Raw genomic sequence first — 24,857 nt, forward strand, 5'->3', positions numbered from 1 at the left:
AAAATAACATTCTGGTGTTTCCCTCGTTCATAGTTCTAGGGACTTCTGCTCCAGAAAAGTTGATCTTGGCTGTGATTCTCTGTATTCTCTTTTCTCTCCATATTTCCAGGAGACAGTGTATACTGTGGTCCTTTGGCCTTTCTTTAAATTTAGAATTGTAATACTTAGGACTCTACAAAACAAATTATGTAAATTGGGGCTACCAAAAAGCCGTATCATCCATTTTAAAGCCTAAGTAGATAGGAAACCCTGTAATTACTTTGAGTATGGCAATGAACAATTTAAAATTTAATTACAAACCCCTTTTACAATCCATCAATAATGTGATTTATGATGAAAACTTTTGTTGAGTTGAGTGGGAATCCATTAAGTCCTCTACATTTTGTTTGTAAACCATCAGCAGCTCAAAGCTCAAGGGGACCGAGCAGTATAGCAGGCCACTGCTACTGCAAGATAAACCTAAAGCCATCCCTTGGAGTGTAATTTTAATAGCCAAATTATTCCAGCTCAATTATTTTTCTTTATTATAATGTCATTTTACTTCATTACTTCATTACATTACATTATTACTGCCAGAGCATCTGGGAATGGATAAGCTAACTCTCGGACAATTTAAAATATGCGTGAGTGATCTTATTAGTTGGTCTCAACTTACTTGCAACTGTGCAACCTTCCATTCATTGCTAATGACAGTGTGTTCCAGAACTGTCATGATAGTTGAGGTTGAAGATTAAAATAATAATAATAATAACAGTCTAAGGTTATTGTCATACTTCATAATTTATTTGTCACCTCCAACATATATTCTCTTACATCTCATAAAAGCTCTTAATTCAATTATGCTCAAACAATATCTGTGTACATTATAAAAAGGAATCAAACCGTAATATTGATATTTCCATGTCACAAGTGAGGAAACTGAGGCACAGATAGTGTGTACCCTTCCAGTTAGTAATAGAGCTAGTACCTGAAACTGGATCTTCTGACTGCTAATAAATTCCATGATTTTTAAGATTATTATTCCACCAAAGTTTCCTGTGAAGTATAAATCTAATTGTTTATGTATGGTTTACTCAGTGGTTAAAACGTGTGATAATGAAGGTCCAGACTTATTAATCCTTTCTTGTTCCTTTGTTGCCTACTTCTCCTTAACACTACCATTGTTCTAAAGTCCTGATGTTAGCCGGTCTCAGTGAGGGTACTGCTGGAGTTGTACCCAGTTAACCCCATGACACAATTCATCCAATCAACAGCTTTACACTATGCCAGTCAGCCAGTGCTTATTCTACCCACATCCATCCTTCCATGCATTCACCGTATCATCGGGTACCCATCTATCATTTAGTCGATAATATGTGTAAGGCAACATGAATAAGACAGATGTAAATAGCAATTATTACCACCTAGGGAACTGAGCGTGACTAGAGTCACACCCAAAGTGCTATGATAGTAGAAAGGAGGAAGCATCTAAATGATTGTGTTGGAAGGATGTCACATACCAGCATTATCAAAAAGGTATTCTCCTACTCCTTAAGAAGAGTGAGGACTGATGGGATCTAAATGCTCTACAAAAGTGTTCATCAACACAATTTAAATGAAAAAAAGAAACATTACCAGATTACATCCTCAGTAAGAAAATAAGAGAGTACTGATTCCTAACTGGTGAGAAAAATCAGTGGTGAATGACATCATGGACATGAAAGTAATGAGTGAATTACATAGCAGACTCTCCAAAGATAGGTGTGTATTATTATTCTCTGTCGTTCAACCATTTGTCCATCCTTTCACTGATACTAAAAATATATTTTGAGCACTTACTACGTGCCAGTTATTGTTCTTGATTCTGGATGACAGGTATCAAGAAGATTGACAAACCTGTCCTCTCGAAACAGAAAGCGGGAGAAACACAAATCACGTAAAGTCAGTTAATACTTATGTATTATGAGTAAAAATAAATCAAGATTAGGAGACACAAAGTGGAGCTTGAGTGAATTGGCTTTCTTTAAGTGTAGGGCAATGGGATAAAAGAAAGCTAATTATGGACAAAGAACAAAAGAAGTTTGGATTGGCTACAGCTTGTGAGGAAAAGGAAGCAGTAGGAAATGGCCTTGAGAGGCCAGGCCCAGAAATCCTGTAAGGCCTCTGAGGGCCACAGGAAGGAGTTCACATTGTAAATGGAACGGGAAACCTGGAGGGATCTGAGTAGAGAAGTAATGGGATTTAATTTTCCTTTTATTACAGCTTCCTGTAACTGCTGTGCGGAAAACAAACCATAAGGAGGCGAGCTGGAGCAAAGGGACAGATTAGGAGTTATTACACTAGTTTACCAAGCCATGGTGGCAGACTGGGCCAAAGTGTGGCAGTGGGTACAGCACATACAGAAGAAAATGGTGAGCAGTGTCAGACTCTGAATATAATTTGAGAATTGAACCAAGAACTTAATGTGTTTAATAAACAACTGAATAGATTTATGGTGACTATAAGGCTGTCGCAACAGGAAAATAGTATGCTCTTTCAGTGCAATTCCCTTATTTCTATAATCCTTAAATAGGTTGTAATGTTAGTAGAAAGTTCTTTTTTATATCATTTATTTGTTATTTTCCATTTTACTAACAAGAAAAAGGGGTGGGTGACAGTAGCAGGGCTGCTAGAACTGATGGACAAAATTATGGTCACACCAGGACTTGAAGTTCATTGTTACCTGGATCAGCACTTTCCAGAATGGTTCTGTGTGTGTGTGTGTGTGTGTGTGTGTGTGTGTGTGTGTGTGTGTGTGTGTGTGTGTTGGTATCTGTGTGGCTGGGGTCATGGGGTGAAATGGTGCTCTGGCTTTGTGAGTTGCTCCATGAAAAGCAGAATAAAAAGGTCAAACATGGCAATAGAAAGAAAGAAAGAAGAGAAGCAAACAACAAAATTCGAAATGTACCAACCTGATTAGCTTTCTTTAATCAATCATCTCCCAAATATATTTTCCCATTGAATGTTACCCTCATCTTCCACTGTTCCCATCCTCCTACTTACTATCTTTCAGAGCTAGTGTTCTATAGACATCACTAACCACTTCTCATTTTAAAGGCTTCTGTTCATATTGTGGTGATTCAGAGAGAAGGTGAAGGATTAAGACTTCCTAGGTTTAGAATCTCAGTTCTCCATTGGCTAGCTACACAGCATTTGGCAAGCTGCTTTATCTCATAGTGAATCAGGTTCCTTATCTGTAAAAAGAAGTTAACCTAAAAGAGATTATGAAGATTAAGTGAGATAACTTAGATAGAGTGTTGTGTAATAAGAGCTCAGTAAATTACTCTTACTCCACTCTGCCTTAAGAATTACCTTTTGGTGATAACAGAAACAGCTGATTAATGAAGATATCTCTGAGCCCAGTGGAAATTGATGTGAAAGATAAGCTTATTGAATGACTGAATAAAGCAATGAAGAAATATTTGTTGAATCTGTATGATGATGAGCTAGGAATGGTGATGAAGCTATGCCTTTTCATTTAATTCAACAATCTTGCAAAGTATTGATCACTAATCCCAATTTATATATAGATGAGATAACTGAGGCTCAGAGAGGTTAATAATATGCCAGTCACACAGCTAGTAGATACAAGAATAAAGATCTTACCAACATCTGGCTGGGAAAACAACATTATATCCATACCATACTACAAATCTCGTTGGGCAACCTTAGTGGAAATTTTCAGCTCTAAACCAATAAAACCATAAATATGCCTTCCTCTCTAGCTCTCATTTTCAACAATGAGGAATATCCATCCTCCATCCTCAGTGAAACAGTGACCACATATAGTTACTTCTACCTCGGCCTTAAATACTCTCATGGGGCAGTTCAAAATAGTTCACTGTAGTAAAGAAAAACCATTAATTAGACGCATCAGCCAGGTTCCAAAAATCATAGCAGAGCCCGTTGGTACTTGGAAATTACCATGCATTAACCAACCCAATGCTAGAAGCTGGTAGTGTGTACTCTAAAAGCAAAAATTAGAGAATGTAACTTCATTGAATTTAAAAGAAAGCATATATTCCTAAAGTACTTACTCATGTTTTATTTAATTACACTCTTCGTATATTTGATGTCATTTTGCTTGACAACTTCTCAAAAATGATTAAAAGACACACATTACGGATATGACTCAAAAATAGTGTTTCCTAGTCAAGTGTTACATCCAGATGGGTTCCTGGAATGCTTGGTGATTAAATTAGAGTCAGCTAGAGCTTCACTGTCACCTTCTTTATAAAGGTGAACACCTCATGTGTACATGTTTTATACCCTTTAGAAGCTGTGATGTTTCTCTAAATTGAATGAATTATAGCTTGAAGTTAGGTGGTGCAAAGATATTGAGTATGAGGTACAATGCCTGCAGAGATATAAATACAAGTCAAGTGTGCTGAATGATTGAGACATACTAGAATGGTGAGGAAAGAAATGTGAGAATAGAGCAAACAATTCTATTAAGCATTTAGAAAAAAGTTCAGTATCTATGAATGTAAGCTGTCAAAAATAAGATGCATGGAATTGAAGTCTGCATGGCACGAGTGGCTGTTAGGTTATTAACTAGTACTAATTTGGGAGAATTATTGTTGAAAGGTTCTGTGCAAACTGTACCACCCATATGGATATTCCAGGCAAGGTTTTTCCTATTTTTATTTTCTTATCAGAAAATAACTAACAGTAACCTTTTTCAGAATCAATTCCTAAGAGAAAGACTTTTGTACTCTGAGTGTATTTGTCTGGATGAAATGTTCTTTTTGATGTTGTATACAAAATGAACCTGCTGGTGGCTATCTTCCTTTAATTAGGAAACTTAATAAGCCAGCATTGTGTCTATGCCACAAACACACAGAAAGGAGTATTGTAAGAAACACTATTAATTTCCAGTCGTTCAGAATGCTGTTATAAATAACACAGCTCATCGTTAAAAATGTTTTAAAAAGTACTTTAACAATGTTCTCAGAGAGAAATCAAAATATAAGTTTTAGGTTAGAAATTTTTAATCCTGGCTACATGTAATATTGACCTGGTGGAACAGTTAAAAGTATGGATACCAACTGCACTCCGCAGACCATTTAAAACTGAGTGGGGTCGCAGGGAGTTTTAAAAGCCCCCAGGTGACCTGAAGAGTAGCCAGGACTGAGAACCCCTGGTGTAGGAAATGCACGCAGTCCACCAATGCGTTCAGGATTGAGAACTCAGGGCTTAATTTCTGCAAGTTATAAATATATTCACTCTGAGATTGTAAAATAAGTGTTGGGGCAGATTAGTATCACTTTTTGATAAATTCTGGCTTTATGTTATTCATATTCAATTTATAGAATGGAAAAGCCACAGTTTGAAGGCATTGCCCATAGGCAAGTGGAGGAAGCAACAGATTTGAATGTAAATCTTGCTCAGATGAAGAAAATCTTACATGATAACAGCAAAAGGTCAAAGAAGAGATTGAATAAATTCATCACTGTTATAGGAAAAATAAATAAAATTTACATTGCCTACTAAAGGAGAGTCAGAATAGGATCTTTCAGCATCACTATTATACCAAATACTGGGTGACTATCAATTAGTTTCAAATTTCAGTTTTGAAAAACTATTCACTTGGTTGACTCTTTATTTTGTCGATAGTTTCTTTTGCTGTGCAGAAGCTTTTAAGTTTCACATAGTCCCATTTGTTTATTTTAGCTTTTACTTTCATTGCCTTTGGAGTCAAATTCATAAAATGCTCTTTGAACCCAAGGTCCCCAAGTTTAGTACCTATGGTTTCTTCTATGCAGTTTATTGTGTCAGGTCTTATGCTTAAGTCTTCAATTCATTTTGAATTAATTTTGGTACATGGTGACAGAATGGGAGAAGATTTTTGCAAACAGTGCCTCCGATAAGGGGCTAATATCCAAAATATACAAGGAACTCATGAAACTCAACAACAAAAAAAAACAAACAACACAACTGAAAAATGGGCAATCTGAAGAGACATTTCTCCAAAGAGGACATACAAATGACAAATAGACATATGAAAAAATGTTCAACATCACTAATCATCAGAGAAATGCAAATAAAAACCACAATGACATATCACCTCACCCCAGTCAGAATGGCTGTCATCAACAAGACAAATAGTAACAAGTGTTGGAGACGCTGTGGAGAAAAAGGAACCCTCATACACTGTTGGTGGGAATGCAGACTGCTGTAGCTGTTATGGAAGGCAGTGTGGAGGTTCCTCAAAAAATTACGAATAGAATTAGCATATGACCCAGCAATTCCTCTCCTGGGTATCTACCCAAAATTCTGAAAACATTTATACATAAGACATGTGTGCTCCAATGTTCATTGCAGCTTTGTTTACAGTGGCCAAGACATGGAAACAACCAAAATGTCCTTCGGTAGATGAATGGATAAAGAAGCCGTGGTATATATACACAATGGAATACTGTTCCGCGGTAAGGAAAGATGATATAGGAACATTTGTGACAACATGGATGGATCTTGAGAGTATGATGCTAAGCGAACTAAGTCAGACAGAAAAAGCAGAGAACCATATGATTTCACTGGTATGTGGTATATAAACCGAAAACAACAAAAGAACAAGACAAACAAATGAAAAACAAAAACTCATAGGCACAGACAATAGTTTAGTGGTTACCAGAGGTTAAGGGGGTTGGGGGGGTGGGAGATGAGGGTAAGGGGTATCAAATATATGGTGATGGAAGGAGAACTGACTCTGGGTGGTGAACACACAATGGGATTTATAGATGATGTGATACAGAATTGTATACCTGAAGTCTACGTAATTTTACTAACAATTGTCACCCCAATAAATTAAAAAAAACAAAACTATTCACAGAAATGTGTGTTATTTTGATTGAAATAAGAGCATTTTTCCCTACTCACCCCCCCAAAATTCTGATGTGTATATTTTTCATTATATATTCTCATCCTATAATGTTTGTACATATTGTGTAGAGAAAGAAAACAGATAGCAAGAAGAATATAACAACCGCAAATAATCTCACCATGTGGAGATACTCGCTATTAGTTAGCATATTGGTATATTCCTTTCTAGCTCTTCTCCAATACATTTTTAATTAAAATGACGGGAGGTCTACAATTATATGTAAGCTATTTTACACCACATAGCAACATGCCACTAACTGTTCAATAATGCAATTTATTATACAGCTCTGTGAAATTCTAGCATGTACATGTTTATCCTTATTTTAACTCTTCCCCTATTACTAGAATATTCAATTTGCTTCAATCTGTAAGCTTGACAATATTATAACCAAAGCTGTGAGAAAACAAGTATTTTTTGTTGTTGTTTGTTTTTGATATTATTTTTCTTGGAATAGGTTTTTAGATGTAAAAATAAAATGTCCCTAAAACAAATGTTCTTCAGGTTTCCTTGTTTGGTCCCTACAGTAAAATATCTCATCAAAGAGCCATTTATCACCACTTTGTTGATAAAGAAGCAGAGTTTAAGATGGCTGAATGAACTTACAAGTTTGTTTGCTGTTCCTTTCACTGGAGATTTCATTAACATGATAATAAAATAACTTAAAAAAGTGAGAGCCTACAAGTTTTCTAGAAGGCAATATTCTGATGGAAGAGTGCTGACTGATGGAGTAGCTTAGCTTAGTATTTGTGCAGAGGCAGGGAGAGTGAATCTCCTCAGCCAGATACTACAGATGTCTGGGCACAAAATGGCAAATATAAAGAGGCCAGGAGTGAGAACCAGGGGTCAAAACATGAAGAAAACAGGTCTGACAAAAGAACATGCAAACACAAACCATTACTCTAAAGAAATTGAAAGCAAGAACAGTTAATGGGAGAACTGTCACTAGATAAGATTCTCAGTCTGACATTGGGTGGATCATCTAAGTACTGGCTGCTTAGTAGTCATCTACTTTAAAGTTCACTCTTTTAGCTTCTAAGATTTGCCCATACATCCAGAATGCAGAGATAGCCTTTCTGTTCTTTTATTCTTAAATGTAAATAGGCACTCAAAGACCAAAAATTTTAGGAAATTCTCCACCCTATAAGAGAAGGACTCATTTAAACAAGCAGAAAAACTGATCCTTGTAAAATTTAAAAGGTAAAGAAAAAACTTAAGACAGTCATAAATGAGACTAGAGACTAGAGATGCAGTTATGAAATAAGATATCATGCTCTGAAAAAGTTACATTCTAAGAACAGAAACAAGTCTTGGAAATTAAGTAAATATATATGGTTTTAACACACACAGATGTAAAGATATTTGGAAGAAAAATTCAGGGTATCTCTTAGAAGCAGACAGAAATCAAACACGTAAGATGGAAGAAAACGTCTAACTTTTAATTGGACTTCCAGAAAGAGAGGAAAGAAAAAATAAAAGGGCATAAATGGTAGGAAAATTATACAGAACTGGAAAAGAGGTATGAGATAAACTGAAAGAACATACAATCTCTAGAGCAGGATGAATTAAAACAAACTGGTGCATACCTACACACTGAAACACATGTTGTTGAATTCTACAACACAAAAACTAAAGATAATAAAAAAGGACATAGAGAAAAAATATCAATTACAAAGGAAAAATGATCAGACAACAGTAATGAAAGATGCTAGATAACAGTGAATTAGACTCCAAATTTTGAGAAAAATTGTTTTTAATTTAGAATTTTATAACCAATCAATTGTATCAGCAAATTGACATCATTTCAGATACACAAAAACTTAAAAAGCTTGCTTCTCACAACAACCTTCTTTAAAAAGAAGAGTGAGATGAAGGATATAACAATAAAAAACTGAAAAATAATGGCAGCATTTAGAAGAAGGGATATTTTTGTTTTCACAAGAAGGAAAAGAAATCAGATAACCTAGGAAAATAAAACTAACAAAAGTTTGCAGTATAAACAATGAAGTAAGTATAATGTTGCATGGTTTTGAGTATTTGATGGAGGATTGGAAAGGGGGATCAATTTGACCTTGATGCTAGAAATATTTAAGAGTGGCACAGAAGTCCTAACAAGTTGAAGTGTAGAAAAGGAAGTGATACTGTCTGTGAAGAAAGCATTGTTTTCATAGCTGTAATATATATGCCAAGGAGGAGTCAAGATATTGTTGAAAAGTGATAGAACATGATATAAAGGTGAAATTATACTTTTTTAAGTAACAAATTTAATCAGCAAAGAGTATTAAATTTAAAACATCAATACAACTATGAAAGATTAAAAGGTTATACAAATGAGCTAAACCATCTAGCACAAAAAAAAGCAACGACAATGCAGAAATTTGATAAATCTAGACATAGTAGTATAAATGTACTTATTCATAGAGAATAGAAATAAACCTCCAAAAGACTAACAGTGGAAATTATTAATTTTTTTCAGTTATGATATATTGTTGTCCAAGTCGTCATATATTATTTGAATGTCAAACTACATATAAGATACTTTAATAATATTTTTAACCTCAGAATATTATACTCACCCAACAAATGTTAAGGAACAAACATGAATATATTTTCCAAAAAATATTATTTTAGGTTTTAAGAAAACAGCTTACCTCTAGAGAGAGGGGAAAAGGAGGAAGGAAATATTAAAAATCAACTCACCTAAGCAAAAATCGCTGAGGTCAGCGAAAGAGCATTTGAGAACAAAGTCTTTACTGTCCTCCTCAGCATTAACTGGGAAAAAAACACACAAAACACTTTAGATTTGAGAAATAAAAGCATAACAATAGTTAGAAAAAAACCATGGTAACTGAAATATCAATGATGACCAAGCATAAAGAAGTTTTTAAGTTAATGAGTTGAAACGAGTTGTTTAAAATTTCACTCAGTAAGGGAAATAAACATTTATACTAATCTTTCTTTTTTGAATTAAAGTTTATTAGGGTGAAAACTGTTACTAAAATTACATAGGTTTCAAGGATACAATTTTATAATACATTATCTATACATCACATTGTGTGTTCACCACCTAGAGTCACCACCTAGAGTTCTTCTTTCATCACCATATATTTGACCCCCTTTACCCTGTTCTACCATCCCCACCCCCTTACCCTCTGGTAACCACTAAACTGTTATCTGTGTCTATGAGTTTTTGTTTCTCATTTGTTTATCTTGTTCCTTTGTTGTTTTCAGTTTTATATACCTCATATCAGTGAAATCATACGGTTCTCTACTTTTTCTGTCAGACTTATTTTGCTTAGCATAATAATCTCAAGATCCATCCATGTTGTCCCAAATGGCATTATTTAATCTTTCCTTATGGTAGAATAGTATCCCATTGTGTATATATATATGTATTACATCTTCTTTATCCAATCATCTATCGAAGATCACTTTAGTTGTTTCTGTATCTTGTCTTTATTTACAGTGGACATCTATACTAATTGTAATACCTTCATCCTCTTGAACAATTAGCCACTTTCCTTATTGGACATGGATGTCAGAAGACTATTTGTAATAGCTAGTGATTTCACAGTATTATTGAAAAGATAATCAAGTTATCTTTTCAAGTTATTCAAAGGAAGAAAGAACCCTAAGGAATTATAAGGGAATGCATTCTCATAAGACATGTGCCTCTTAGAGAGGGGTGGGGAAATAAAAACATACTCCATCCACCAAGTGACAGGGGGCCTGGTTGTATTTTGACTCCTGACTTTTGTAAAAAGAAATTATCTAAAGCATAATGGTGTGCCTCATATGGGCAGATGTGTGTAGAAGAGTGCCTAAGGGCAGTACCAAGTCTCTTTAATGTGGCATCCAGTTGGCACCTGCCTGTATTTCAGCCCTTGTATTATCAAAGGCTTTGGTGAGAAGACTTGGCTGCCAACACTTATCCAACCACATTTTCCTGCAACCAAATCTTCACTGCTCTATTGTCAGTATTATTTAAAGTCTTCGGTCTTTCTTTGTAGGGACTTGAGTTTATTATTGATGATACATACTACTCAATAACTGGTTATAACTTTTCACCAGAAATGGTAGTGAGCCAGCGATTCAGGTTAGCTGGTCTGTCTTCACCTAAAAACAGCAAGTGTCCGGTTGAGGTTCGCATGGGGTTGGCTACCTTTAAGGCAAGGCAGATTGAAAACACATCTGGCCAACAAATGGCCTTTCATCTGACTGGCATGGGGTGCTGTTCTCCTTCCTACATCGCCTCTATCCTAAAGAGCTGTATAAGTGCTAGTGAAATGGATGAGGGAAAGAAACAAGAAATGGCTTGAAAAAACTTACTCTTTTTAAGTTGAACATGACAATGGAGCTCACCTTGCTCTGCTTTGTCAGCGGAGACTGAGGTTAAAGAAGTGGGAGCCTGAGATTCACTCTCAACTGACCGGAAGAGTGATGTGGACTGGCTCAAGCTCTTTGAGCAGGCGTAGTTCTGGACCAGGCAAGGCAGGGATCTCCGAGATGGTTTTAACGAAGTTTCTTTCGCTATCTCACTCTTGCTCATATTCATTCCTGAAAATCCAAAGTGGTGAGTGTTAGCACTAAGAAACAATCAGCAGAAGTCAATACATAATTTTAATGTTGTGATGGATGCTTCTGGAAACTACTCTTCAGAAGCACCACTTAGGGCTGTTAATTGAGTTAGTTTTGTTTATATTGTGTCAGGGAAAGCATTTAGAGATTTTCGTTCTCTAAATCATTCTGAAAAATAAACAGTTTCTCTTCCAATTTGATCTTTCCCCCTTTTTAAAGGTTCCGTACAAAAATAACAGATGTTTAAGTTCATTTGGTGAGTTATGAGAACAATGAGTTGGATTGTCTTTGGATAAATCTAACCACTTAGGTTTTCAAGCAGAAAACTAAATTAAATAAATAAATTAAATAAATAAATAAATAAAACTGATTCATAAATATTCAAATTACTATTACTAAACAGAACCATCCTTTCTGTATTTTAGACTCCCTCAAACACATGCATAATAGAGTAATAGTGACCAAGAGGCTGGAAAGAGATAGCAAAGTATATTACCAAAACTGGCCAACCAGGGATCAAGTGTAACAGTTCTTCTCTTCCTGCAGAGAAGGCTGACCTGCTAGGATGCACCTGAGCAGCACTCTGACTCCGTAAGTGGAAGCCCCGGTAACTATATGCTACAGCAAAGAGTGGCCCCACTACCCTGTCCCCATCCGTTGTCATCCCTGATATCAATCTCTGGTCATTCCTCACCCCCGAACTCTAATCCCTGAATATCTCTGCACACTGCCATTTCTAACAGCATCTCCTATGCAGACTGTGTCACTATGTCCCTGGGAACTCATGTCAAACATCAAAAAACCCACTTAATGTCATCCTCAGGTTTTTCTATGGATACTCTATTTCCTACCATAATCTCACCAAACCCGCACTGCCCAACATCCCCTACCAGTGACACTGCTTCTCTTTGCAGCCGTCTCCAGTGGAAGCTGTTTTTTACACAACCAAAGACTTTACCTCAACCTGACTTGAGGTGGCGTAGATATCTGCCTTGCTTCTAATCTCCCCTTTCAATTCTTTTCCCCCTCAACTTTACTGAGGAATAATTGACAAGTACAGTTTTATATCTTTAAAGTGTACAACATGATGACTCGATATATAATAGTCCCCTCTTATCTGCAGTTTTGCTTTCCAGGGTTTGTTTATCCGTGGTCTGAAAATATTAAATGGAAAGTTCTAGAAATCAACAATTCATAAGTTTTAAATTGCCTGCCATTCTGAATCGCATGTTGCAATCTCACACATCCCACTGCAGCCTTCCAGGGATGTCAATCATCTCTTTGTTCAGAGAATATGATAGAAAGAGACCTCATTCACATAACTTTTATTACAGTATGCTGTTATACTTGTTCTATTTTATTACCTATAGTTGTTAATCTCTTACTGTGCTTAATTTATAAATTAAACTTTATCATAGGTATGTACATACAGGAAAAACATAGCATATATAGGGTTCAGTACAATTCATAATTTCAGGCACCCACAGGGGGTCTTGGAATGCATCCTCCATGCATTTAGGGGAGACTACTGTACCTATACTTTGTGGGAGGATTACTGAGATCAAGATAATTAATATATGCATTGCCTCAGATAGCTAACTCTTTTTTGTGTGTGTGTGGTAAGAATGATTAAGATCTATTATCAAGAACGTTCCTGTATACAATCCCATATTATTAACCAGTGTTACCATGCTGTACATTAGATCCTCAGAAATTATTCCCCTTACAACTAAAAGTTTGTATCCTTACATCTCCCCACCCTTCTATGCCTCTACTCTTCCTTGTTGTCACTTTCATTTATGACTTCCAGGTTATATCCCACCATTTGTGAAAAATTTAGCTTCTAAGTCACTTCCCCCTTGCTTATTGTCTGCTTAATACCTATCACTCTCATTCATACTATATGTTTTATTTACTTATTTTGTTTCAGTATACCTCACTGGAATGCAAACTCCTCGATGACACTGATTTTTATTCTATTTTGTTTACTGTATTATCTCCAGTGTCTTAAAACAGTATTTGGCTCATGGTTGCGCCTCAAGAAACATGTTTAATGAAAAGATATTTGAGTGTGATTTGACTGGCCTCCCCTACAGTGCTGTGTACTCCTGAAGAGCAGGTTTATGTCATAACTCCTTTGTTATCACTATGGCCCACTGCCAATGCCTGGCACATAAGTGGCTTTCAGAGTATATTGGTGGAATGAATATTTGGTTATGACTTTTAGCTCGTTCAATAACCTCAGTGTCTTCAGCACATCTATAAACAGGCCTTTAAAGGCCCATTTGCAAAAACAAAGGAACTAGTTTAGGTCACTATATGATTTTCAAATAACTTACCACTGCAAGGTGGTGTTTTTCAGAAAAAGTGGTTGGAACATTTCCCCATTTCACTTTCCCTTGGTAGAAGATAACTTTTACAAAGCTGCTTGATCCTGAGAAAGGTTTCTCAGTGACAACTGCGTTGAGCAGTTGGATATGTATAATGTCTGTACGATGTGAATAAAAACAGGGACTCCCCTCACTTCAGTGGTGGTTTGGGCTTCATGCCACATAGGACACAGAGACTTTTGAGTGCCTATTACATGTCAGGCTTTGGGCTTGGTGAATTTATGTATTCCTTTTGGGGACTATTTCTCTATTTTACACAAGTAAGTGCATCAACACACTCCATTGTAAAGGTTTTAAATTACGGAGCTAAACATAATAAAAAAGAAAAAAAAATCGTTTTTGCTCTGATTCCCAAATTCTAATCCCTTCCCTAAATGAAACAAATGCCGTCACTTTACTGCTCTTTGTCTACATATTTCTACACATAAGTATGTCCACAAAATGGTTTTCTTACACAAATGGGATTACCCAGTGTGTCACATTAGACATTTGCCCACTTAATATGTTTTAAATGTTTTTCCCTTTCAGTCCATAGAGATCTACGTATTGCAGCCTTTTTAAACTACCACACTATTCCACAGTATGGATCAACCGTAATTAATTTGCTCATTCCCCTGTAAATGGACATTTAAGTACTTTTCAGTATTTCACTTTAAAAATACTACTACTCTTATTCTGGGATATGCCTTTTCTTGCATATTCTAGCATTTTTGCATATGTTTTTTTTTGGACACATTGAGTATGTCTCCAAAAGGAAATACTCAGATGTATAACTGCGGGTAAGAAAGGTATCAACAATTTTCATTTGGGTAAATAATGCCAAACTTCCCTTCCTAAAAGTTTTATCTTTCCATACTTCTCAAAATAGTACAAGATGAAACCCATTTACTGATGTCTTGACTGGCTCTAGATAGTATCAACTGTTTTAATACTGAACAATAAATAAATAAATAAAATAAACAAACAAAATACAAAAAAAAGAGTTTAACTTGGATAATATAGATTGAGCATACTTTCATATATTTCTTAGACAATTAAGTTTCTTTGCTCATGTTGGGCTTTTTCTTATTACTGTAAAATACATAGATGCGTGTGTGTGCGTGTGTGTGTGTGTATGTGTGTTTGTGGGTTTATATATAGCATTTTTGTGACTATATCGTATATGTAATATATGTGTGGGTTATTTCATTTAATTTTCCAACAATCTTACAAGACAGATATTGCTATTTCTATTAGCTATGGAGAAACTGAGAGTGAGAGAGAAGTTACATGTCTTAAATCACACTGATAGGTAAGCAGAAAAAGGATTTATATCTAAGCAGTTTCTAGTGTTAAAACCACCACATTATAAATTAGTTTGAAAGTCCTGAACAGCATCCATTCTCCTAGAAATTCACAGCTGCTAAAAGATAAAGAACACCTAGCAAAGTCCATACCAGTGGAGGCTAAAACACAGAAGGAACATAGCTGAAGACACATCAGCTCCTATCACTTTTCCTACTTACCTGCCCATATGCAGATCCTCTACATTAAAGTAAATTTTGAATGTAGTGATTGAAAAGTGAAAAGGATAATGCCAGTACATCAGTACAGACAGCATTTAATTAATGAAACTTTTGTCCTGCACTTACTTGTCTTAATTTCATTGTGGAGACAGTAGAATCTTGGTCATAGTAGGTGTGGGTGAAGGGTGAAGACAGAGGAAAGGTATAATTTCAGTAATTATAATATCTATTATAAAGCAAAAAACAAATAAATTCGACTCATGTTGTTCTGGTCAATAATGGTTAGCTACTTGATTTTACAATCAGTTCATGAATTAACTCAAAAATTTCTAAGGCGCACTTCAAATGCATAAAGTCCTATAAAGACAAGCAAAGATACCAATGCATTCATTGCCCTTTAAGATAAATGGAACTCTTGAAAAAAATGAGAATATTTTCAAAATAAGAAATAAATAAATAAAACATGGTTGAATAGAAGAAATTCAAATAAATCTAGGAGTGAAGATTTAATCTTTTGTTTTATAAAAATAGGTATTTGTTTATTTTCCACATTAATTCTCAGCGTGCAACTAAAATGAGAACCAGAAAGGGATGCGAAGAAGAATTTTGAAATGACTGGAAGAATAACACACTGTCTCTTAGCTTTCTGGGACTCTATAATGACAAAAAAATACTGTTTTGAAGAGGAATTCCTCAAGGTCCCCTGAAATAATACTGAAATCCTACCAAAACACTATACAATCCGCTTTAGTTAAGACCAACTAGCACTTTCTATATTATATCCAAGGATTAGCATAGGACAAATCTATTCTAGTAAGTTTTTATGCCTATGAATCTTTTCATGTGGTCTGATACTTTTATTTAAGAAACACTAATACAGAATATTAAATGGTAAGTTTTCTATTTCTGGGTCCTGGTTGAGGATAGCCTTTTACTCTAGTGGAACATATGAGTAAAAGAATAAATAATCTATTTTTTATATAAGGGAGGGAAGGTGTTTAGATGGAAAAAAGTGATAGTTGATGGTAAAGATGTTAAACTGAGGACCCGGGCTCCTGAAAAAATGGCCTCGATGGAAACTCTGTAATAATACCATTCACGTCAATCCACAATCCCAGCATGTAGCTTCCAAAAGTAGTAACTTCTACATTTCCCTTTCTTAAAATATTCAAACACTAGTGTAGGTTTCAACTGTTCTTTGGGTGAAACATGACTATTGAATTGGTAGATATTATTTTATAAGTCAATACGGGGTGAGGCTAACTTAATTATGCTCACCAATGCTGTCAGTGTTTATTGTTGTTTATTTCTGTATTCACCTAGTCATTCCACAGATATTAATTAGGGATTTGCTCTCTACAGGCACTCTGCTGACCTGGGTAAAGAGCGGTGAGAAAAGTAGATGTATAATTCCTGCTCTCATGGGACATCCAGTCATTGACCAACACAGACATTGACCAAACAAAGAAATATGCATATACATATAAATTGTCTGAAATGCTATTACAACATAGGCACTGTTATTTTATGGAGAATAATACAGGGGACCTCCTTTAACAAGTGGTCAGGGATATTTACTCTGAGGAGGTGACATGCCAAGCCAAAAAATTAAAAGGAACCTAACATACAGAAAGGTGTTTATGTCTTATTTGTGTTGTTGTTTATATGTGTGCATGTATTGGGGGGTGTTTTTGAACAAAGATAATAACATGTGTGAAAGCCATGAGGTAGGAATACTGCAATGCATTTACAGACCTGAAAAAAATAAAAATCTGTTTGCGTTGTAGTAAGTGAGAGGAGGAGGTAGGGAGGGTCTGTTGTTGCAGTTCAGGTGGGGGATACATACTAGCTACCATTCCTTGAGGAGTTGTATATATATATATATATATATATATATATATATATATATATATATATATATGTTTATTTGTCCTTTATTTTCTACAAATTTATCTATCTACGTCTTTTTTTTGAATAATTGCATTTGCCAAAATTCAGGAAATATTTGTAAACAATGCCCACCTCAAATGGGAGATGAAACAGGGAGAGGTTAAGACATTCACTCCCTCAAGATCATGAATCTAACAACTGGCAGAACTGAATGCCAAAGCTATAGCTACTGATTCCAAAGCCTATGAACTTTCCAGAAAGCTCCATGGCTTCTCATGAACCCCAATCCCGGATGGTTTGTCACCATGGTTTGGTTTAGTATAAATATCACACAAATTTTAAGCAGAGTGCTCTGAATGTGGAAACCACAGAGCTAAAGCAAATCTCATTACCTCTAATGATTCGACCTCTTTAATCATAGTGAACTGTGGAATATATTTTGATGAAAAATAAACATGCACTGCTTGGTACGTATCAAAAGGAAATGTCTACCCACCATCTATCAACTTGTATTTCTTCTATTTCAAACTGATCTATAAAATAACAGATATTAATAATATATAATCTGCTATGAGTTATATGTTTAACTGACACAAAATAAGCATCAATTAATGTTTTTAAGACTGATTTTTATTCATTCAGGTTTCATCATTTATTTAACAACTGCAAATAATTCTTGAGTTCGTTTTCTGAGTCAGGCTTTAACTGTGTTGGGCATAAAATGGTGCTCACTCAAGGGAGAAGCAGACACATAAAAGCAGATGTTTACATTAGAAACCAGTATAAAAATATACATAAGCCATTATAAAACTGCCCAAGAGGAACTTCTAATCCAGATGGTGGTACCAGTGAAGTCTTGTTTGTGAAGGTCATTTGAGATGATTCTTTTTGGCATATTCCTTCTCCTACATTTTTATTTATTTCTAATTCTTGGGTTTAACACATTCTGTCCAAAGGACTATGTACATAAAGTTAGAAAGCCTGTAGAAAACTCTCCATGAACACATAATTGCTGAAAATATTTGTCAAATGAAACCCTTAAAAAAAATGAAACAATGGGCAGCTGGTTAGCTCAGTCAGAGCGCAGCAACGCTCTTAACAACAAGGTTGCTGGTTCAATCCCCACATAGGCCACTGTGAGCTGCACCCTCCACAACTAGATTGAAACAACTACTTGACTTGGAGCTGATGGGTCTTGGAAAAACACACTTAAAATGAATAAAAGTTAAAAAAAATTGAAACAAGAATATTGAAGACAAAACAAATGCCCTTCCCAATGCTCTGCATTTTCTTTCCCCTGTGTTTAATGCAGGACTTTCTCATATCCTGAGCTATTGTTTCCAAATATATTATACAGACCATCTTTGCTAGTAAGCAACATAATCTAAACCGAAAGTCTGACATCCTAATGTTCTAAAGAGGACAAAGTTTCTTTGCAAAGTTCCATATCAAATGCCATCACATTCTGCTTGGCATGACTAGCGGAATCTGTTCTTTGCATGGCGTGATTAACATCAACTACCCCCACAGCATATTAAGGCCTTTTATCTTCTATGTTCCAAAGTTCCACTTCTTTAGTTGTATGATTTTACCTGGTATCCTTATGGTATCCTTACATGTTATTTGATTGCTACTCATTTAAAGCTAATAACTAGAAAAGAGACCACAGTAACATATCAGTTTTGGTAAGGGTATGCTGCTCTCAAGTTCAAGGATAAACCTGCAGAACTGCAGAAAACATGTCATTTCCTATATTTAGAACAGATTTTTCTAAAGCAACAATTAGTACCACTTCCAACTGTTCTAAGAGCACTTCATAAATGCTCCCACATTTAAAAGGATTTAATGAAATGACAGTTTCACTTGGGTATACACAGAGATCCAAGAGATGTAAGTGCAAAAAGACTGTCTAGAAATGCATTCACATAAGATATCAGACATCAGAAGAGGAAAATTTGCTATTCAGATACTATTTAACTCAGTGGGCTTTGACCTGATGTGGAGTTTTAATTGGAAAAATAGATCCTTAGAAATCTTCAAAAAGAAAATTGAAGAGTAAAAAAAAAATCGGTTGCTAGTTTTCAGTGCAAAAATGCATATTTTTCAAGATCATTCTTATCGTAAAATTTCTCTTCCAGAAAACTAACTCATACTAATGACTCATGTGAAAGAAAAAAAAAAAGTATTTTTTAATAGAATGAACTTTAAAAATTCTACCAAGTAATCAGTTAGAAGAATTTTGGAATATTTATAGTGAAACAACATGATATTGTTACCTGATGGATTTTACACTATGTCTAAAAGAGGAAAATTTTAAAAATAACAAATATATTTTTCTGCCTCTTGTTACAGTCTCAAGAAGAATTCTGTGGTTTAGTATGACTTAATACCTTCCTCAGAAGTATTTTAGAACTGATGGGCTGAGGATAGGTGGTGTCTCGGGATGCCAATTAATTTTATAAAATCCAAACACTCTTTTCTAAATTAGTGGATATAATCAAAGGATATTTATCTAAATAAATAAGCATTGGGGGGGGGGGAAGCACAAATGGACATAGGATTTTCTTATTTTCTTCCATGTCAAAATCCCTGTAGCTCTGTATTCTTCAAAGGAACATTTCTGATTTGTTGCTTGAGTGTGCTCTTTTTGGCGGAAGTTATCACTAATGATAAAAACACAATTTATTCAGTGCCTGCAAGGCTCCAGGTGCAGCCTGTATTATCGTGAATAATTCTCAGAATAGTCTTATTAGGATTTGTCATCCTCACTTACATCCTCACAGAATCCCGAGACAAAGAGGACATAAGTGACTTGTCTCAATTCCCACATGTGGGAAGTGTTGGAGGCTGAAACCATCCAGGTCCATCTGAATTTCCTGGGTCTCAACTACGTTCTTTGTCTTAACTCAAGAAGTGCTTACAAATCCTCAAAATTCTATGATCACATTATTTGCCTAGTTCCACAGCATTATTGGAACTTATTTACTGAACAGAAATAAGAGCATTCAAATAATATCTAAATGACAACAAAAAGTGCTTTAAAATATATGAAGAAGAATAGAATATTTATCAAGAAAATGGTTAGATATCTACAGCAAGGCCACTTGTTATGTAAAATGGAAGTCAGTAAGAAATTAATTGCCCACCTATACAAAATCAATGCTGAACACTTCTATGATTATATTAAAGGTGAACACAGTAAGAAAATTAAGAAGAATTCATTTAATTCATTTAAAGATGAATGTCAAAAACCTCAAAGGGGTTTCATCACCTAATTTTCTTTTAAAAGCTGTATGAATATAACTGTTCTAACCTTGTCACTACAGAATGAATAATGTATTTAAAATCGACAGACTGACATTATAGAAAAGAATGCTTTCAAAATCACTCACATGCAGAGACTTAATGCCTGGTTCAAAGACAGACAAAAAGAGAACACGTGCCTGACTTTATTTTGCTGGTTTTCAAGGAATCACTGGTCCTTGATAGGTTTGCTTCCAAAGTGCCACCTACAAGAACAAAGAAATGCTCTAGAATTTTCTTTTCTATTTCTTGAAAGGAAAACGGACTGATGGATAAGGAAGTGCATGGGTACAATGAAAAGCAAAGAAATGCAAAGTAAAACAGCTTCAAAAGACAGGCGCCCACTAGCTAGCTGTTTTCTCTCTTTTAGCAGAAGCTGTGGCCATAATTCCTGATTCTGATATGCTTTTTCAGTAAAGGTCACTTTCTTTCTTTTTAGCTCACTGACTGGAGTGAGCTAAAGAGGTAACAGTAGGCAAACAGATGGCCCTGGAATCGGTACAGGCCACAAACGCAGATCAGGGAATAGCCCTGAAGCTCTCAAGGCAGCATCTTCAGTTAGGTTTGACAATGGCTTTTGCGGACTACACACTATTATGTAATGAACAGGTTTGCATGGATCTCTCATTTCACAAGGGAATATGGTCTCCTGAAATTCCTAGTGGGTCTAGTATATGGTCTTTTTCCATATGCCAATCGGTACAATAGCCTTAGGGCATAAATGGAATCGGAAAAATCTCCCTGTATTTCTAGATATCAATGTTGTAAGCGGTCATTATTGTCCCAGAAGCCATGGGCAATTTTTGAGATTCACAAGCCAGAATATTCTATATGTGTGCCTTACGATGGGCATGGCGAGAACACTCTTCCTCATACTGCAGTCCCACGGCAGCTATGAGCTATGTTTACTCAGCAGTGCTGAGTAAATTCAGCAGTGCTGAATCCTCCACTACCCATGGTGCTCATAAAAACAGCAGGAGGAAATAAAGAAAACTGGTTCAATCACACATATTTGTGAATTGTCATCCTATCATCCCTAAATGCCTTTTCCATAGATACTTCACTGAAAAAATTACTTCAATTTTGTTTTGTAACTAGAGATAATAACTAGATTGTCTGTGTGGTGTTTTTAAAATCCAAAACTAATGAATGATCGGAGTAGTATATCAATAGCAATATTGTTTCATTACACTGCAGTTATAAGAGATTCTTTAAATTACCTGTTAAAATATATATATATATATATGTGTGTATATATATATATATATATATATACTCAAGAGTATTACATATCATTTTTATGATTTGGTTGAGTTATCATACAAATCCTTTTATGACTTTTCTGTTTTTAGTCAACATTATTATAATAATGATTACATTCATTAAGGGCTTTTATATGTCAGACACTATGTTAAGCCATTTTCATACAATATTTCTGATCTCATAAAATGTGTCATTATCCTTATTAACAGGTGGCTGAAACTATATGCTCAGATGGCCTAACTAAATTGCTTGAGGTCATACAAATAGTTGAGCTGATATTCAACTCCAAATTTGTATTTCTCCAAATCCTATGATATTTTCACAGTAGCTCTCATCTTTCTATAAATATTAATACATTTTAAATTGTAATTTAAGGAATGATTAGTATATAACTTGGAAATATTTGTTGTTGAGATCATATTAAAATTCACAGATCCATGACTGATTTATGTCATTCATTTTTGAATTAATACATCTCCAATTTTCAGGATCGACCTCACACATTGGGAAGTGTCCACTTCCCTGGCCTTATATTAAAAAGTTACAATGATAGTAGAAGATATGGGGTTATAACATTTCATCTTAGAATTTGTGGAGGAAGAAAGACAAGTCCAGATGCACCTTTCAAATACAAAGATGAGTCAAAATAGACATACAATTAATTGTACCTATAATATAGAATACATACAGTTACAAATAATGAAGAATAAGGGAAAGCAAAATTAGATGTGTGTTTCTTGGACTGAGCAAATGAACAGAAATGATAAGAAGCACATGAGATGAGTACAGAGTATTTGATAAATGTAGACAAACAAGCTAGCATGTGACTTGGAGATCTTACTGGATAAAGTTTGTGAACATATTCTTGGGTGTCTGGACTTGAGTAATTAAAAACCAGTACTGGGTGAAATGCAAGATTATATTAACATGATCAATTTATTTTTAAAAATCTGCAATAACTTCCTTTACATAAGGTCTACTTCTATATATCCTAATATTCACTCTACGATTGTCCTATCTCTAAAAATAATAATTAGTTTGCCATAAGTTAAATATTTGAAACAGTAGAAATGATAAGCACTTTCCTCACACTGTCAAATTTCTCCTCTTTAGCTAATCTAATTAGTCTTAACATTTTTTTTTACAATGTCTCTTTATCTGCACTACAACCATTCATTCACGTCAGTCTTCCCTCTTAGACTATAAGCTACTTGCAGTCAAGATCTGCAACTAAGTTATCTTTACATCTTCCAAACCACAGACACCATGATCTGCATATTTTCCAGAGTGAACAAATAACTGAATGAAATAATGAAATATTTCACTTCTGGGCTGCATCTGAGTTGATTTTCCATGTGAGAAGTTTTACAGTGAATGCCTCTGTTTTCATCATATTTGAGAATTTTCTCTTTTTTTTTCTACTCTGGAAAATTCTTATAATTTAAGCCAATTGATTTATCCTAGAACCAGACAAACTCTCTGTCTGAGATTCAGAAATCTCATGTCCCAGGACAGAAAGACAAAAGCGCTTCTGGAAGACAGTGGCATCCTGAGTACACAGGGTACCCATCTTCCAAACAACAGACATTTCTATTGACACTGCTCTAACGCTAGACTCTGCAGTCCTGCCTAGGTTATGTCGTTACGTACTTTAAAACTGTCAGTGGCTTCCCCCAGATCAGGCTGTCCCACATTCAGATGTTCCAGCTATTAAGAACTTCTTTTTGAAAAAAATAAAAAGGACCAGATGGATGAATGGATGGATGGATGGATGGATGGATGGATGGATGGATGGATGGACGGATGGATGGATGATGGATGGAAGAATGACTGATGAATGATGGATGAATAAATGGAATTTCTGGTAATTGGAAAGTGGCTCTTATTCACCTTTGTACCTCTGCCTGCCCACCATAGTGCTTTGACATCAGGATCCATATCCACTTAATCAGTACTTGCTGAATGAATTAAAAAAAGAAAATAACTTATTTTTGTAGAGCAGATATATACTTTCCTATGGTTCCCAGGACTGATCCTTGTTCTGCCTTTCAGAAAATTAAAAAAAATATATATATATATTTGCAGTATTTCTCCCATATGAAAGCTCTTCAGATATCTGCAGACAGCTATCACTTCCCCTTTAAATCCTTTCTTTTCTAAACTAAAGATTTTGTTTCTAAAACTGGTTTTTGGGATGTTGCCAAACCACATCATCTCCCTTCAATTCCTATCAAGGTGACCATTTTGGACTCATTTCAAAATCATCAATTAATCTGTATTGAACTCCACTGTGTCATATTCTGCCCATTTCACCTGCTCTTAACATTACAAAGGAAGGCAATTACTTCCAGCTACTTAGGACATAGGTGCTGATCCCACCTCAATAAAAGGAGGTTTTTCCTTACTTATGTCTTCATCACATATCGGCATGTATCTCCATTGTAATTACATAATTATCCCCGTAATCATTTGATTCTTGACTGTACAGCTGCTCTATGGGAAAGCCCCAGAAAGCAGGAGATCTGGCTTGTTCACAGCTACACTGAGAAACTACCACGGAGGCCACCACAATCCTTGGCACGTAATAGGCACTCAACAAGTTTACTCAGTAAATACTGAATAAGTGTTTATTCAGTGAATTTTGAAGGATACTTAAATACTTAATCCTACCCCATTAAGCTTTATTTACACTTATAAATGTCAAAAGCATTTCTTTTCTTTATAATTTATCCTTGGAATTCATGAAATATAGAATGTGACAGGGTCAAGAAAAAGAACTCTGGATCAGGATGTTTACAACCATACAGACAATTACTATGGCGTCGATCACTGTCACTGGGACACAGTCACTTAATTACTCAACCACATTAACCATCAGCCATATGGCTGCTTTGTCTCTAAGGGTATCATGCCATCATCCTGATTACTACATCATTTTGCTAGAAGCCAAAGGAGGACAACACATCACCTAAATTGCCATCTTACTCATACAAATTTTAATATCCCTGCCAAGGCACGACCGGAGACAAG

The 24,857-nt window shown here is 35.3% G+C and overlaps 1 protein-coding gene across 1 annotated transcript in view; it reads right to left on the reverse strand.

Annotated features, from left to right (window-relative positions):
* ANO3 (anoctamin 3) overlaps positions 1 to 24,857 on the reverse strand; it is a 233,227-nt gene that overhangs the window by 160,585 nt on the left and 47,785 nt on the right. Inside the window, exons 2-3 of the mRNA XM_081063533.1 lie at positions 11,261 to 11,455; positions 9,599 to 9,670 (exon numbers count right to left, since the gene is read on the reverse strand). Coding sequence (XP_080919659.1) covers positions 9,599 to 9,670; positions 11,261 to 11,455 — 267 coding nt within the window. The remainder of the gene's footprint in view (positions 1 to 9,598; positions 9,671 to 11,260; positions 11,456 to 24,857) is intronic.

The sequence above is a fragment of the Rhinolophus hipposideros genome (genome assembly GCF_964194185.1).
Source record: "Rhinolophus hipposideros genome assembly, chromosome: 10".
NCBI lineage: Eukaryota > Metazoa > Chordata > Mammalia > Chiroptera > Rhinolophidae > Rhinolophus > Rhinolophus hipposideros.